This window comes from Marmota flaviventris, chromosome 16 (genome assembly GCF_047511675.1).
Source record: "Marmota flaviventris isolate mMarFla1 chromosome 16, mMarFla1.hap1, whole genome shotgun sequence".
Taxonomy (NCBI): Eukaryota; Metazoa; Chordata; class Mammalia; order Rodentia; family Sciuridae; genus Marmota; species Marmota flaviventris.
The window spans coordinates 52,940,015-52,957,642 of NC_092513.1; the positions used below are offsets into that span (position 1 = coordinate 52,940,015).

A 17,628-nucleotide genomic window follows, 5' to 3' on the forward strand; every position below is an offset into this window, starting at 1 on the left:
TCTATTTACCATAGGTGTTTTTGTTGTTGTTGTTTGTTTGTTTTTCCTGTGATCAAGAAAAAAGACATTTAGAGTGAGGTTTCCAGAATTTATTTTATAACTCGTGGCTCCAAATACAGTTAATAACCAATCTGTTGTACAATCACAATGACACCAAGCAAGCCATTGTTCCTAAGACTCACAAAGGTCAGCCAAGCCTTGAGCTCTTATAAATCTCCATAGTTTCCACTTTAGCACTGGGCATCTAACTACAGAGCGGAGGATAAAAATAGACCAAGACCAAGCCCAGTGCTTACATCCACTCCACTCCACAGAAGTGCATTTCCATCTCTGGGGGCCTTAATTGACAGCACTGTTCAAAATCTAAAGGGATATTTCATTTCGCAAGAAAAAAAAAATCATTTCATTTTGAACAAACTTAAATACTACCTAAAGGAATTATGAAGACTTAAGGCGTTCAAAGAACATTATCTGCACCTGTTAGTTTTATGCCTAAAAAAAGAAAGACAAAAATACCTCCAGGATTAGGTCGGCCTTCTAGGTTGCATGATACAAAGGAAAAAAGACATCATTGGTATATTCTTCCCTTACTTGCTTCTAGCTCAACATGTTTCTACCAAGAAAACTGAGTTGTTCAAACATAGCAAGTCATTAATGAATACCCACCTACCTATGCAAATATACCTACAGTAGGAAGGAGCAAGATAGAACGTTGAACACAAGGAATGATTACATTTAATTTCCTATAGAAAGTTTATTGTCTAAGACTATTTATACCTAAAATGGCTAAGTCTTCCTAAGACTCTATAGAGCAAATGATTTCTGAGTATACTCAACCCTTTACGTAATACAAATAGAATCTTTTGTGTAATACATCAGGTTATGAACAAATATGAATATTACACACATGGTTAAATAAAGGACATATCAAATTAAAATAATTTTAAAATAAAATATAAATGTAAAGCTGAAGAAATATCACTTAAAAATAGAAGTTCATGCTGGGCGTGGTGGCTCACACCTGTAATCTCAGCAGTTTGGGAGGCTGAGGCAGGAGGATTGCAAGTTCAAGAATAGTCTCAATAACTTTGTGAGGGCCTCAGCAACATAGCAAGACCCTGTCTCAAAATAAAAAATAAAAATGGTCGGGTATGAAATTCAGTGGTTAAGCACCCCTGAGTTCAATTCTAGTACACACGCACACACACACAAAAAAAAAAAGAAAAGAAAAGAAAAGAAAAAAAAAAAGGAAAAGAATTCAAAAAGAAAATATAAAAATACAAGCTTACAAAATTCTACAGATTCTTCCACATTGGCAAAATGAAATAACTACACAAAAAGTTGTATGCTAACAATTGCACGATAATTAAAATACCCATCTTCTATAGCCCCAGCACAGACAGTCCAAGAAAATGGATATTGAAGATGTAAATCCTCCTCCATTATAAGACAGCTGCTTTCCTAATTGAGGTTCTTGAATGGTATCTATGGAACATTTTTCAGGAGAACAAAATGATATGTCACATACACATGGTGTTAATTCCTCCCAACCTTTCTTTGGAAGGCATTTCCTCTGAAGCAAGTGCTAAAAGAAATGAATTCACCTCAGCAACAATATTTCCATATTTCCAGCCAACAGAGATCCTTATGAATACCCCATGGCAGACCATGACCTATGAAAGTGAGACTGCAAAACGATCCTGTTCCATTTTAAATGGAATTTCAGAAGGTTGCCATCATACATTCCAGGTAAACCCCAGAAGGCTCTGGCTCTGTTACTGAACTTAGCAGACGCTCCCAGGAGGCCACGGTCACTGACCAAAGGACAGCTGTAGATCAGGTGCTGCTCAAACCCAGCAGGAATTTAAGAATTTCTGTTCTTGGAAAAACTTCTTCATGCCTACTTATACAAATCACTCTATTATTTCCTCAAAAACTTTAGATGTCCAGAGATAAGCCCCCTTTCCAGTTGCTTTACCAGATATTTTATGGACTTAAATTTTGGAAGATTTAAAATGATATCGTATTTATAACAAAAAATGCCACTATGCCCCATGCTTTGGAGAAGAGGATTAGAGGCAGCAGGTGGCTACTGACCACATAGTCTAGAAATGTCTATGCTTCTGGAGATCAGCAATTCTTTTTGTAGGCTAAAGATAGACTTTCAATTAAAAAAAAAATCACATGTATCTTGCAAGAGTTTTTTTTTTTGTTTGTTTGTTTGTTTTATTTAAATCTCCATGAAGTATTTTATTCTGAATACTGAGAAAATAAAAGTGCTTTGGATTTGGAAAACAGCATTCATTGGTCTGGACCAACAGACACAGAGAAGCCAAATGCAAAATTAACAAGAAAAAACATTTCTCCCAGGGTTGGTGCTGCTGCATAGCGTCTTAGCAACTAACCTCTTTCTTTGGGTGACTGCAGGTGGAACTTTCTTCTCTGCAATCAGACTATTGGTGAGTTTGCTGTTCACATCAGTAAGAATGAAACATCTCACTCTTACCTAAAGGATCTCAGTTGCTTGTTAACCCCAGAAAATCAGCCTTTGCTCCCACCCCAGGTAAAGAGCTCCAACCAAGGGTTTTTGGATACAACAGTCCACCTTGACCTTAACTTTATTGTTTCCAAAGAAATGAGATCTTGGGGTTGCTCTGTAGACCAGATCTGCATCTAAACTCCACTTTTCCTAAAATCCTAAAATAGCTCCTTCTAGTTATCTATAGTCTGCCAAATTGTTGGTTCAATAAATCTAATTTTGTTACAATACAGGTTTGGTTCTATTAGTCTTAGGCTGACTGAGATAAGGCCAAGTTTTTTTGTTTAATAAAATGCTCCAGCTAAAGAAAGTATTTTCTGCTTGAATAATAGCTCAGAATTTTGATTATTGGCTTTCTGAGTTTGAAAAAAATAGAATCCATCTCTGCCATCATTTAGCCCTCTGTGACCTGTGAATTTTAACTTCTACCCTGGTGGCCTCTCATCTAAGCAAAAAACCTTCTGAGAGCCAGGAGACCTGCTGTGAGTGTTGAAATGATATTTTCTGGCTCTGCGGCTGCTAAAGTAACTTGTGGCAAAATGTCCCTGCTTCTAGAAATATCACAGCAGGAATCGCAAGTGAGACTCCCCAAGAGAACTAGGAACCTCTCTGTGAATCCCAAAGAGACAATCATGGGCAATAGGTATAGACACAGGTCTCAGGTGTCTATACCTGTATCTCAGGTGTCTATACTCCCCAAACCTATTCTTTCTCCACACCTGGTTTAAAGGTAGAGCTGCCACATTGAAGGAGCCAGGAAAAGTGATTTGGGAGGACCATTCAGAGCACAGCCTCTACCCAAGGTTGGGAGGCTGCTCAAGACCTACCCGTGGGAGTAGCCATAATCGTAGGCTGAGGCTGCCTTCCGACTGACTTGGGAGTCCAGGGAGAACTGCGAGCTTCCAAGATGGGAGGCCTGAGAGGCTTGCTGCTGGTAGGAGGAGGCCGAGGCCTGGATGGAGGCCTGCGACTCCTGGCGGTGAGCCGCCGAGGACCGACTGCTGTAGGCGGTGGAGCCGTGGGTGTAGATGGCCGATCGCTTCTTCTCCTGCTGGTACTGGCTCATGGTGGTGCGAAGGTCCTTGTTGCGGTAGCTGAGATCATAGTGCTGGTGGGACCTCTGATAGAAAGGTAACGACATCATGTGCCCTCGAGGGGAGCAGGCAGCCTACAAGAGGACAGCAATTCTTGAGTCAATTATTAAGGAACCCAGGCCATAGGACAAGTCCTCCACACCAACGTGTAAGAATGCATGCATTCAACTTTCCAAGGGGTAAATGGAAAAGGATGTGAGGTTCAGTCTAACGGGTTACTCAGTAAACTCCCTCCCACATAACCTGTGTGTCCCTTCCTGTCTTGTGACTTCTTTTTTCTTTATATTTAGGAGGGCCTCACAGGGTTTCTTGACTCTTGCTGTTGTGCTTTTTCCCTCGGGCCCTCTGTCATGCACATTTCTAAATTTTTTTGGCAATTTCATTCTGACCGGGACTTCATTTGGGATAATATGTAATGATGGAGTGCAATGTAGTATTCATTCAACAAATAATTAATGAGCACCCACTATGGGCCTGGAATTACTCTAGCATAAGAAATACAGAAGTGAACAAAAACAAACCAAAAGCAAAAATCTCTGCTGTAATAACCTGCTCCAGAACGGTAGATTCTTTTTTTAAATGTTTTTATTAGTGCATTATAGTTATACATAAGAGTGGGGTTCATTCTGACACAGTCATACATGCATGGAATGTAATTTGCTCTATTTTAGTCCCCAGTACTTCCTCTTTCCCTCCTCTCCTCCCACCCTATTTCCCTTCTCTACTTGTCTTCCTTCCATTTCTTTATTTATTGTTTTTAATTGGTGTTTTAAAGATACACATAGGTGGAAATCACTGTGGTGTATCTTTTATATATGTAGCATAAGGTTAATTTTATCCTGCAGTTCCTCCCTTTTCCGAATCCTTCTCTCTCCTCCTCAATCCCCTTCATCTACTCCACTGATCTCCCTTCTATTTTCATGGAATTCACCCTCCTGCCCCCGCCCCCCTCCTCTTATTCTGCTCTAGCTTTTCCATGGGAGAAAAAATAATTGACCCTTGACTGTCTGAGTCTGGTTTATTTCACCTCCATGCTGTTCTCCAGTTTCATCCATTTACTGGCAAATGCCATAATTTTTTTCTTCTTTATGGCTGAGTAAAACACCATTGTGAATAAACAGCACATTTTCTTTATCTGTTCGTCTGTTGGTAGGCACTGGAGCTGGTTCCATAACTTAACTATTATGAATTGTGTTGCTATAAATATTGATATTCTCGGATCACTATAATGTGCTGATTTTAGTTCTTTTGGGTAAATCTTATAAGAAGATTTAAAGTCTTATACCAAGGAGTAGGGTAACTGGAGTAGTTAGACCTGTATATTCTATTGTAAGAGACAGTCATGAAAATTAATGAGGTATATTAGCATGCGCTAAGTACGATAGAGGAAAAATCAAGCAGGAAAGAGGGATAGATGCAATTTTAAATAGCCCCATCAGGGATGGCTTTGCTGGAAGGTGACATCTGAGCATGAGAGTATCTGGGGGAGGAGTGCTCTAGATAAAATACCAGTGCAGAGGCCCTGAGGAAGGGGCACTTATCATGCTCCAGCCAGAGAGGCAGGGGGTGTGGGAGGAGGGAGAGGCAAAGATGGTGTCCTAGAGATGAGGGGCAGGCAGGGGGGAAGGGCAGATAGTGTAGGGTACTATAGGCGACAGTAAGGACTTGATCTTTTATTCTGAGAGACTGAGAAGCCATTGGAAGGTTCTGAGCTGAGAATGACACTTGGTGTCCCTATAAGAAAAGGAAATTGGGACGCATTATCTGTACATATAGCAGTGGGAGGACCATGTGGAAACAAAGGGAGGAGAGGAGGGCAATCTACAAACCAAGGAGGGACTCAGAGAAAACCAACCCTTGCATCTTGGATAGCTAGCCTCCAGCATTGTAAGAAAAGAAGTCTCTGTTAGGTAAGCCATCCAGTCTGTGGTACTTTGCTATGGTGGCTGTAGCACACAACACAAAGGCCACTGCAGTATCCAGGGTAGCAATGACAGAGGTAGTGGTGAAAATGTGACAAGTGGTCAGACGGTGCACAGTTTTGGAAGATAGAACAAATAACATTCGGTGGAAGTTCTGAATTAGAGTGTGAAGAGAGATAATGCCAAGGGTTTTGCCTGAGTAACTGGAAGACTGAGGTTGTTATGACGGAGATGGGGAGGATAAGAAAGCCTTGGTTTGAGTTGGAAGAACACAAGGTTGGTTTGAGACATTCTGCATCTGAGATGCTTGCTAGACCTTTAAGAGGAGGCCTAAAATGGGAAGCTGGATATGTGACTTTGGAGTTCAGGGAAGTAGACCAGTATAAAAACCTGCCTTAGAGAGCAAACAGCATTTCGGTGGTACTGAAAGACCAAACAAACAAAAAAACTAAATGAGAACAAACGTAAATGGAAAAGTAGGTGCTAAGACTGAGCCCTGGACTTATGGCAATGTTACTCACAAGCTCTGTCAAATCTTAGGAACACTTCAAAAGGGTATATCAGAAAAAAGTATTTGCTTTACAAGGAATATGAAGGCTTCCAGTCTTCCCACATGAAGAAGTAAGAGAGTCATTCCTCAGGATGCCAGTTGGCATTGTGAACTAGTTACCATTATACCAAAAATCAAAGATGGAGTTTGCTTAGCATTGGGAGGGGAGACTTCACATTACATTAGCTTTCTTGAGTAATCTGTTCACTGTTAGGAGATTTATCAGCTGCATGGACAACATAACATTTTTATAGATGTCTCCCCTCCTAGTTTTTTAAACGCTTTTATGTATCTTTTCAAATGTTGTTTTTAAATCTTATAAGAAGCTGGATGCATTGGCACATACTTGTAATCCCAGCAGCTCTGGAGGCTGAGGCAGGAGGATCATGAGTTCAAAGCCAGCCTCAGCAAAAGTAAGGTGCTAAGCAACTCAGTGAGACCCTGTCTGTCTCTAATAAAATACAAAATAGGGCTAGGAATGTGGCTCAGTGGTTGAGTGTTCCTGAATTCAATACCCAGTCCAAAAAAAAAAAAAAAAATCTTATAAGAAAATCAGTTTGGGAGTAATCAGTTTTTTTCTAAAATTTGTTTTTCTTAAAAACCTGAAGGAGTAAATCCTTCTGAAGTTGCTATATTTTTGCCATATTTAATAATACTTTTCATTTAAGCTATTTTAAAAGTCAGTATATATTCCCTAGAGAAGAAAATCTAGCAAACTTCACTCCAGAAATATGTATCTTAGGTCTCAAGGAAGATATCAGTCTACATGGCATTTCCTAAGAGAAAAAAATAGCTACTAACAAGCAACTCTGCTTCAACCCTTAAATAGATTGCTCTTTTCTGTTCTTAAATATACAGGATAAAATTGTCATAGATAATTAATAATTATTATATGAATTTTGATAATACAAAAGATTAGAATAAATATAGAATTATGCCAGGCAGTTACAAAGATATTAGATATGTTTCTATAACAATACATACCACACTATCACATGGCAAATACTGTCTGAATGATCTACAAATAAATAATAAAGGTTTTTCCACTTATTATGTTATAAGCTAAAGTCACTACCCAGATGATTTGAAATAATTTTCACAAAATAAAATCTTTAAATCTTACCTCAATTCTATTTTCCTCTCTATTTTTATTTCTCCCAATGTATTTATTTTTAATAATATTTAATATTCCATGCACATGGATCACGCATTACAAGTAAACAGGGCTTGACGTTAAGTCAACAGAACTGGTTGACCTCTGGAACGAAGGTATAACTTCCTCCTCTTCATCAAGTAGACAAGGATTATCCCTACTGCTGGACAACTAGAGTTTGTTGGCAGGACAAATGGTTTTATTGTCTTCTGTTCGTTTAAAACTTAAATTTTATTTTCAGAAACAATTTGGTAATTTAGGAAGAAATACAAACTCCATAGTTGTAATCTTCATTTGATACTTTTGGATAGGCATTCAAGGTTGAAATCTGATTAAAATTATTCACAGAAGGTGTTAACTTCAGGATCATTCTGTGGGGAATCGGTGCTGCCTCTGAAATCTGAGTTAATCATTTTCAAGTTAGGAGAACCATGGTGCACACAGACACACACTGATGGCATTGTCAGAGTAAAAAATCACTGGATCATAAACTAGTAACCTCAGCGTTAATTTGCCTCCTTTTGGCCCAGTTTATCATCAGAGAAAGGAAAGCACAGGATTTCTTGCCCCTCGTCCATTCCAGATTTCAACCAAACTGCTGAATTATAACGTGGAAAGGGTAGTCAGAGTTGAATCTGAGACAAACATGATCTTATAGCTCTAGGAATGGGAGCTTAATTTAAAAAGAATACAATGATCTGAGAAAATAACCCTGCCAGCCCAGCTGGCTCCCTGCTGTTCTAGTTCCCAGATTCCTATTTCTCTGCTATTCTGACATCTCTGTGAGAAAACTGCTAAGCTGAGAGGCGAGCAAGAAGCCACACACTGCAGTGCTGATGAGCACATAAGCGCTCAAGTGCATTTTCTCTGCCTGGCTGTCACACTTACCAGTTTCCAAAGGAGTAATGGTGGGGGAAATGTTCTGATGTGGCCGAGGAGCTGGAGGAGAGAATGAAAACCCCACTCTAGGTTGAATCCAAGAAAAAGTTCAGAGGCAGGGCTAAAGGCAGGACCCTGGGGGCCAGTTCAAAAATAATGCATGTGGTCAGGCAGCAGAATGTCAGGGCCCCACAGCCAGCCTTTTATGGCCAAGAAGGCAGATAAATATAGCAGCAAATGGGGAGGGTAGTCCCAGACCCAGAGGAGGAGAGGCACAGGCAGGTAGCTGCCTTCCTAATGTGATTATATTAGTGCGGACAACGGTCCCGTCTGATTAGACAAACATGGGGTTTTTATTTGGCTGTAAGAGTTATGTTCAATATCACTGTAACCCAGGATATTTGAAAGTATAATGGAAAGAGTGGTTTGTGTGGAGAGCTAAAAATAGGTGTAGTAATCCGATTCTCAAAATGGACTTCATGGAATTTTAATGCCAAGATATGATTCTGGGTGTGCTGTTAATAACAGGTGTACAATACACTTAAAAGATACAGAGTGAAAGGGAAAATGGGAGGCTAACTGGAGGCAAAGCAAGAAATGGGTCGTGCGTGGTGGCAGTTTGGGCCTCATAATACAGTCACCGTTTCTCTCATTTCAGGAAAATTTACAAAGTAAGTCAGAGCTCTGGTCTGGTTATTTGACTCCTAGATCATTAATGAAAGCCTTTTGGGAAGAAACTCAATGTTTTGTCTTTTCTAAACTCAGAGAAAGACCAGTCTAACTAAGAAATTCTGTTTTTGAGTCAGTGGAGCTAAAGAGGAGGTGGACTGCACTGTGGACTCTCCTCAGATCCAGATTCCAGGCCCTTCATGACCCTTCATGGCCATGAACCTCAAGAAACTTCTTTTTCCCCAAGTTTCAATTTCTTTCTCTGAAAATGGTGGTTATCGCATCCAAGTTGTAGGATTGCTGAAATTAAATGTTCCAACGCAGGTAAAGCATTTAGCCCAGTAAATGTCAACTATTATTATTGACAGTAATAATATACAAGTTCATTGTTTAGATAATATAAATTGGACTGTGTTCTTGCAAGTAATTATATTGACTGAATACAGATCCCTGTCATCTATCAAAATATTAGCCCCAAATATTATTGAATGCTTTGTATTTACTTTCTTTTTAAAAATTCCTTTTTTATTTTCTAGCTTAAATTAAATTTATTTTAATTGATACATAAAAACACAAAAATCGTACATATTAATGGGGTACCATGTGATGTTTCAATACATGTATATAATGTACAGTGTTTAAATTAGGATAAACATACCTGTATCCTGAAACATTTAAAATTTCTTTATGGGAAGAAAAGTCCAAACTCCTTTCTTCTAGCTTTTTGAAGTGTACAGTGCATTATCACTATCTGTGGTCACTCTACTGTGCAATAATAGCATACCAGAGCTTCTTACTCCTATCTAACTTGAGTGACATCATGTGGCACTTGTCTTTCTGTGTCTGGTTTATTTCACTTAACATAATGATCTCTAGTTACATCCATGTTGCCACAAATGACAGAATTTCATACTTTTTAATGGGCAAATAGAATTCCACTGTGTATATGTACCACAGTTTTAAAAATTTATTTATCTTTGAATGGACACTTTGGTTGTTTCCATTTCTTAGTTATTGTGAATAATGCTCCAGATGTCTCTTCAACATACCGATTCCATTTCCTTTGGATGTATACCCAGTGGTGGGATTACTGAATCTCATGGTAGTTCTATTTTTGGCCTTTTGAGGAACATCCATACTGTTTTTCCATAATGGCTGTACTACTTTACGTTCCCACCAACAGTGTGAAAGTGTTCCTTTTTTCTTCACATTATTGCTATCACTTCCTGTCTTTAATTTTTTTTTATAATATCCATTCTTGCTGGGGTGATATAATTACTTTCTTGATGATAACTACAGTTACATCATTGAGGACTTATCAAATGCCAAACACTGGGATCAGTACTTTATGAACATGATCCCACTGAATTCTCCTAATACCCTGCAAGGTAGGTATCACTAGCTCCATTATATAGCTAAAGGAAGAGAGGTTTTAAGAGGTGAAGTCATTTTTGAGATCACAGTTTGTGGATGACACAAATGCAGTCCATTCAGAAATATTTGGATTCCAAAGTCCAGTACTTGTTGTCATGTATTGCTGTGTCCTCTAAGGACATTTTGTTGACAGGAAACTAGCTGTTTTGAAACAGTCTTTCAAGGGCAATATAGGTCTCCATTCATAACAGAGGGTCAGCTTCTGAGTTACCCAAAGCATGTGAAAGAATCTTTCCACTTAGCTCCTGATCCAGTTTCCTGGAAAAATTCAACCTGGCATTTCTTCATCTGTATACTCTCTGGTTAGTTTGCAAATGAACATTTCAGTTGTCTAGAATCCATAAATGTTTTAAGCTTTGTGTTCCCCAAGCATCAATTTGTTCTTCAAACATCCAATACAGAATACAGTGACTCTTCTCAAGTTTTATCTACCAGCCACTGGGATGGCTCCTGGGTGAGCTTTTCCTGTAGAGAACACGGTGTGTTGCTTCAAATCCCTCTCAAAGCAGGAAAGGGAAAAATAAACACAAATAAGAAGCACAAATCATTGTAGTACTAGCTAATATTTCTGTTTGGCATATTAGTAATTAGTATTACTAATTGCTTTACAATATTTTATTTGATGATCGGACACATGATAAAACACATTATGAATTAAGAAGCTGATATTTAGAGAGATTAATATTAGTTGTGTTAAGTCACACAATTAGAATGTGACAGGGGATTCAAATCCAGGTCTATTGTGCGGAGTCCAAACTGATTGGTCAGACGGTGCTGCCTCTCAACCATTTATCTATGTATCATTGTGTGTATGCTTAGAAAGCACCATGTGTGGACGATAATATCCATTAGAAGAAAAAACTGTTATGGAAGAAGAGTTTCATTTATGTTTCTTATGTGAAAATATATTTAGTAGGTCAAAATGTACTGGCTGCATGTACCAATGTATCAATACATTAAAGTATTTACTGCACTTTGATCCTCATTAGGAACACAAAATGAGAGAAGTCCCCACACATTGTGAGATAAATATATTGAGATATTATCATTTATTCATTGACCATTCAGGAGCCCAGTGAAAGTCAAAGAGTTTATTGCAAATAAATATACAGTAAGATTATACAAAAGAAGTGTGAGCTAGACCCAGCCTAGGATCCTAAGTGATCTTTTTGCTATAGCATCATCTGGATTCAGTCCTTTCTAACAGAATATTTATCCAAAATACAACCATCCAGATAATAAATTATATATAGTCATGTATTAGATAATAAAACTAAAGTTAAAGAAGAAAATTTAGTTGGGCTCATTCAAACTGATTATTTGATTTAGTCACAGTTCCCTTATAGATATGTACTCATGCTGTTGATTACTCTGATTTTCTCACAATGCCCTTAATGGATGTGTAATTATTGTGAACTTAATGGAGTACCATATGCCTGTTAATTTCAAATTTCCCAGAAACCCATATAACATAACATACTCCCCTCCCTCTTTTTTGGTACCAGGTATTGAACTCAGAGGCACTTAACCGCTGAGCCACATCCCCAGCCCATATTTATTTTTTTATTTTGAGACAGGGTCTCACTAAGTTGCTTAGGGCCTCACTAAATTGCTAAGGCTGGCTTTGAACTTTTAATCCTCCTGCCTCAGCCTCCCAAACTGCAGGGATTACAGGCGTGCACCACCACACCTGGATAATTCAACATACTTTAAAAAAAAGTATATAACTGTAGAAATTGGAAACTTCAGAAGATATTTGCTTCAAGAATTCTAGCTTTTTAAAAAGTAGTCTTATTTAAAGTAGATACATTCTTTCTTTAAACTGTGAGGACATTAATGTTTTCTAAGTGTGAAGTAACAAGTTTAACAAACAGTAGTATATTGTAAAAGCCAAAATAAATCCATAAAAGATGTTTAGCAATCTAGCATTTTGCCAGCTCATTTTTGTTTTACAGTAGTAAAAAAGAAATTAATAGCAAATCGTTACTCTGTGCACGAGGGAATAAACAACAAAAATATTCTTTAGAGATGAAATGTAAAAACAACAAAAACTAAACTCCAACTGAAATTAATCAAGTTTTTTTCTAAGTTGCTGGTTTTAATTAACAAATAAAACCCATACACCAATGACATGGAAAAAAAACTGAGCAATTGCTCAGTTCAGTTCATAAGAGATTTATGAAAAACCTACCAATGTTTCAGGCTTTGTACTATCCTCTAGGGTGCAGAGGGGACTAACCCATGTCCTCAAAATAGCTGCCAGGTAATTGAGTAGACAGATATATATAGTAGACTATATATAATTCTAATTTATTATCTAATACATAACTATATGTTATTCCTCAATAATAATTATAATAATTAATTACAATAGAATAGGTGAAATAATGAAATAGTGGATTCAATACAGAAGGATAATTCGGTCAGTTGTTACATCTGTACAAAGCAAAACCCCAACGAATCCCTCTCTTTTAAAAGATAGAAACTGAAGGGACAAATCCAATGACTTCATCCATTGTCCACCTATCATGTAAAGCACCATGATAGGTACAGGGAAGCCAAAATGACTGACACAGACCCTGTTCTGTGATCTAAGATTTCCAAATTCTAAGTAACATTTTTCCATGCAGATGCTTTTAGGGCTACAGATACGGTTTAGTGGCAGAGCATTTGCCTGGGATGTGTGAGGCCCTGGGTTCAGTCCCCAGCACAACAAAACAAACAAAAACAGATGTTTTCAACAGAAGGAATAGCTTAAAGACATTGTTCAGTGAGCTCTTTTGCAAGCAGTACATTTGTTGTGGCCTACTCATCTAATTAAGTATGTGTGTGCGTGTGCCTGTGTGTGTGTGTGTGTTGGGGGTGACAGGTTCTGGTGTCTAATTCTGCTATTTATTATTGAGGGACTTTTAAAAAAATCATTTCATAATTCTGGAGCTCCATTTTATCAATTACAAAATAAAGTACTGGGACTAATGATCTCTAATATGATTTCCAGCTTACCTGGGTTATTGATCCAAAAGTGACTAGTCTAGTCTTGCCTTGCCTATAAGCTGATTTAGCAACATCCTATGTGGAGCAATTTGGGGGTAAAGGAGGGAAAGGTAAAATAAATCCTCCTTGCTCCAAAAGTCTGCTTGTAGTTGATAGCTCACCTCTGAAACACTCCTTCCTGAGAGCATCATTTTACGACTTTAATCCCTACTGTACTGGAAATAACCCAGAAATGTGTTTCAGGTACGCTGTCATTTTTTTAAGTCTGTATGTCATGCATACAGGGATGGCGGTGAAGGAAAGAAGGGATGAAGGAACGGCTGGAGGATGGGGCCGAGGACCCTTATCAGAAACCAAATTTGACCTAGTTATTGAATGAACTAGACCTCAAGTACGTGAACTAGACCTAGTTCTAAAATTAGAGCTGATGCTCATGTTGTCCATATCTAGGTATTGGAAAAATGAAGCCAATCCGGCCCTCCAGGATGGGAGGGGGCTATGTGAGTCCTCCCCGCAAATGGGGATGGGATAAGAATTTCTTGGCCAGTTTTCCTGTAAAAGGGCAATCCTGCAGTGATAAAGTACTGGCAGGTAAGTGGTAGGACAGGGTCCTAATCCCTACTCAGACCCTTACAGACTGCCCTGTCCCCTAGACTCGACTCCAGGCCTGTGGAATGCTGCAGTTATGGTTACAGAAATGGAATCACTTTCTTTCTTTATGACTTGCCCATCTTTATTCCTTTTCTCCTCAGTTCCCTTTTCCATCACAAGAACCTTCACTTTGGGCTGGGGCTGGGGCTCAGTGGTAGAGCGCTTGCCTCGCATGTGTGAGGCACTGGGTTCAATCCTCAGCTCCGCCTAAAAATAAATAAAGATATTGTGTGTTCATCTACAACTAAAATTTTAAAAAAAGAACCTTTAATCTGCCTATCCAAACCTCTTCCCCTATTTGTAGGAGAAGAAAGGGAAGCCCTTGGTTGTTCAGGTCCACCAGGCCTAGGATTGTTAGATGACTGGGCAGAGGCTGTATTAATAAACACTTCCCTATGAGCAGAAAAAGCAGTGGTTATCAAGAGGTCCTTGTGGAAGCTCTTGTTGATCCAGTGCTGAATCAGTGATCTTGGCCTCCCCCAGAGCTCCAGACCCCAGAACCAAGGTTTGACCCCACCCTACCTTTCCTAGACTGTCTACCTTTACGGGTTAAAAAAAAAGGAAGAACTCAGTATGAATGGGCAGCATACTGAATGCTAGGCATGTCCAAAGTCCCAGGTGAGTCTCACCACCTTCCTTTAATAGAACCCAAGATGCTGGGCATGCTGGTGCATGCCTGTGGTCCCAGCTATTCAGGAGGCTGAGGCAGGAGGATGCAAGTTCACAGCCAGTCTGGGCCACTTTATGGGACATTGTCTTAAAATAAAAAATTTAAAAAGGGCTGGGGATGTAGTTCAGTGGTAGAACTCTTGTCTAGCATGTGCTAGGCCCTAGATTCAATACCCCAGTAGGGGTGGGGTGGGATATATATATATATACCCCAAGATAATGAAAAGTTGACCATGGTTATGTTCTTTTAACCTCGATCCATACCTTCCATTCACAATGCTCCTCCTGCCCACTACTCTGGTGATTGAAAAGTTGTCCGTGTGCTCCATAACGGCTAAGGACAGAGAGCAGTCAGGCAGTTAAGACTGATCAATTTTTTTTTAGAACTTCCTGTGGTCTGCCAGGATCTTTGTTTGAGTTGGATTGAAATCTGTCCTTTCATTATTTACTAATACTTGTCAGGAAATGATGCCTTTGAATTTCCAGAAATATGATAACACTTCAACATCCTTCATTTCGGGGAAAAAAAAAAATTGGCTCCAGCAGTGTTTTCATGCTATGGCATTAGCAACTAGAACCAGAACCAAACTAGAACCAAAATTCCCATTCATGAATCTGTTCATGCTGTCTGAGAAAGCCTGTGGACTATAGGAATCCAGGCACTGGTTCCGAGGACAGAGAGAGGGCTGTGATTATGGACTGACAGAGAATAACAAGCAGAGCTCATTACGTCCTCTCTCCCTTAAGACCTTCGCATAGCCTCTCACCACTTGTTCCTTCCTACTTGCCCTCTTCAGCATGGGATGAGGGAATCTTCGCCATCTGGCCCGGCATCCTTCTCCAGCTCCAAATCTCTCTGTTTCCCTGCTTGCCTCCTGAGTTCCAGCCATAGGTGACCCTTTCAGGTCCTGAACCCTAGGATGCTAAAGCCCCAGTTCCTTCACACATATTGCTCCTCTTGGTCCTGCGTGACACAAGCATATTTCTTCTTTCACTCCTATTCCTTGAAGACCCCATGTCATCTCCTTCTGGAAGACTTCCCCAAGTCCACTGGGATGTGAAGTGTATACTACAATATACAATTTAGGTGTTTACTTTTCTGTCTTTTGCACCGTGAGTGACCTGTGGGCAGAAGCTGGATCTCTTTTTTTTGCTAAGTACTCCCAGTACTTAGCTCCTGACACATAATAAGAGTTTGTAAATAGTTGCTCAACAAAGAAAAATGGAAAATGTATGTATAGGACAACTCATCAGGACATGGGAACCACTTAGAGATGGCACAGATGAGAGCTAAGAGTCAGTGTGACAAAGTATCAACAAAGATCAGCTGAAGGGAGAACTGCTATGAGTACATACTGGCCTGTATGTGGCTCAGGAACTGATGCATGGATTCTGGCAGTGGGCCAAACCACTTACCCCAGAGGCCTACCTGCTCCTACAGTCCAGTCAAGAGAGCTGTAGGTGAGTACTAGCAATAATAATTTCTAGTACTTAAGTGATTATCACAATAAGTGACGGGAAAGTGAGGAACGAGAGACAGGTAAACCAGAAATGAAAGACCAGGCAGAAATACACACAAGAGTTTATTTGTCAAAGCTGACAAATAAAGGCCATCCTTCTGTAGAAGAGAGAGGCCCTGAGATGTTAGGGTTTTGAGTTTTGTGGGGTAGGGGTTTGGAGTTGTAGCTGTGGCACTATGGGATGGGTCCAGGGTGCTTGCATCAGAGCTAGGCGGGTGGGAATAGCATGGGATTGGCTTAGGTTGATGGCATCATGGGGCTTTCCGGAGCAAAGGGGTGGTGTCCTTCCGGGATTGGCTTAGAGTTATGGGACCATGGAGTAGGTCACTAATGGGGGTGGGGGTAGTTCGGGTAAGAGGAAGTACAGGGAAGCGAAACTTATCTCATATGTTGGCGGTTAACATTTAAGATGGCTGCTCAGATGTTAAACCAACACCCTATAATAAGTGATTCCACTTATATGATCCTTAGTCTGGTTCTCACTTTAAAAAAAAGAAAATATTGTTTTTGTAAAAATACCTCGAGTCCTAAACATAGCACTACCTAGTCAAATTTTTAGAGACAGAGAGCAGAACAAATGTTACTGGGGAGCCAGGAGGCAGAAATGGAGAGTTCTTGTTTAATGGGTACAGAGTTTTAATTTGGCAAGAGGATAAAAGTTCTGGAGATGGATAGCGGCAATGCACAACGGTCTAAATATGCTAAATGTCACTGAATTATACCCTTAAAATTATTAAAATGATAAATTTTGTTACATATAATTAATTGCAATTTAAAAAGAACTAGAGATTTTACCCTACATGCAAACTAACAAGTTACCTATTTCAGTTCATGAAGGCTAAGGGGAGACATGAGATTTCTGGGTCAGAGTCAAGAGGGATTATTATTCCCAGCAGAAGCAGTGGCCAGAGCATATTCTTTACTGCTTGCCAACCTCTCAGTTCCCACAGGGAAACCACATGAAGACCAGGTGATACCTATCCACACAGTGGCTGCTTTACAAGAAAAGCATCTTGAGCTTAGGAAACCTGTAGACTTTATAATGAGCATCAAGGGTACCTCCCCTTTGCTGCAAAGGGAGGCATTGTCTTGATTACACTAGATGTGAGCAAGCCTGCTTTTTGCTCTGGAGGGAGACACTTTATCTTCAAAGGCTGTTCAGTACACAAACATCCCTGAAAAGCTGGTTTGAAACCAAAGGAAACTAGCGCCTCACTTAGAAGATGTGCAGAACATGAGAGAGCCATGGGGAGTTGTCTCCCCAAAATGGACACGATCTCCTTTCAATCACAATTAATGAGCGCACTGTACTACTCTACCATAATTTGTTACCTGGTCCCTAAATACAGAGCACGTGGATATTTCCAGTTATTTCCCAGCACTAGTCGTTGGAACGAGGCATTAGGAACATCTTCATTTTTCTTCTATCCCTCCTAAGTGTGTTCTTTTGGGGGGGGCCTTTTAACCTCTCTGGCTATTGTTTCCTAGGGAGTGTCTCTCCCTCCTGGCTGCACATTAGAATCTCCTGTAGGAGCTTTCAACAGTACTCAGGAG

The 17,628-nt window shown here is 39.6% G+C and overlaps 1 protein-coding gene across 2 annotated transcripts in view; it reads right to left on the reverse strand.

Moving 5' to 3' along the window:
• Nucleotides 1–8,192, reverse strand: part of Myom1 (myomesin 1) — a 135,250-nt gene extending 127,058 nt beyond the window's left edge. For both annotated transcript variants that reach the window (XM_027942916.3, XM_027942915.3), the window contains exons 1-2: nucleotides 8,147–8,192; nucleotides 3,367–3,707 (exon numbers count right to left, since the gene is read on the reverse strand). In XM_027942916.3, coding sequence (XP_027798717.2) covers nucleotides 3,367–3,683 — 317 coding nt within the window. In that variant the 5' untranslated portion in view covers nucleotides 3,684–3,707; nucleotides 8,147–8,192. The remainder of the gene's footprint in view (nucleotides 1–3,366; nucleotides 3,708–8,146) is intronic.
• Between the last annotated feature and the right edge of the window lie 9,436 nt (nucleotides 8,193–17,628).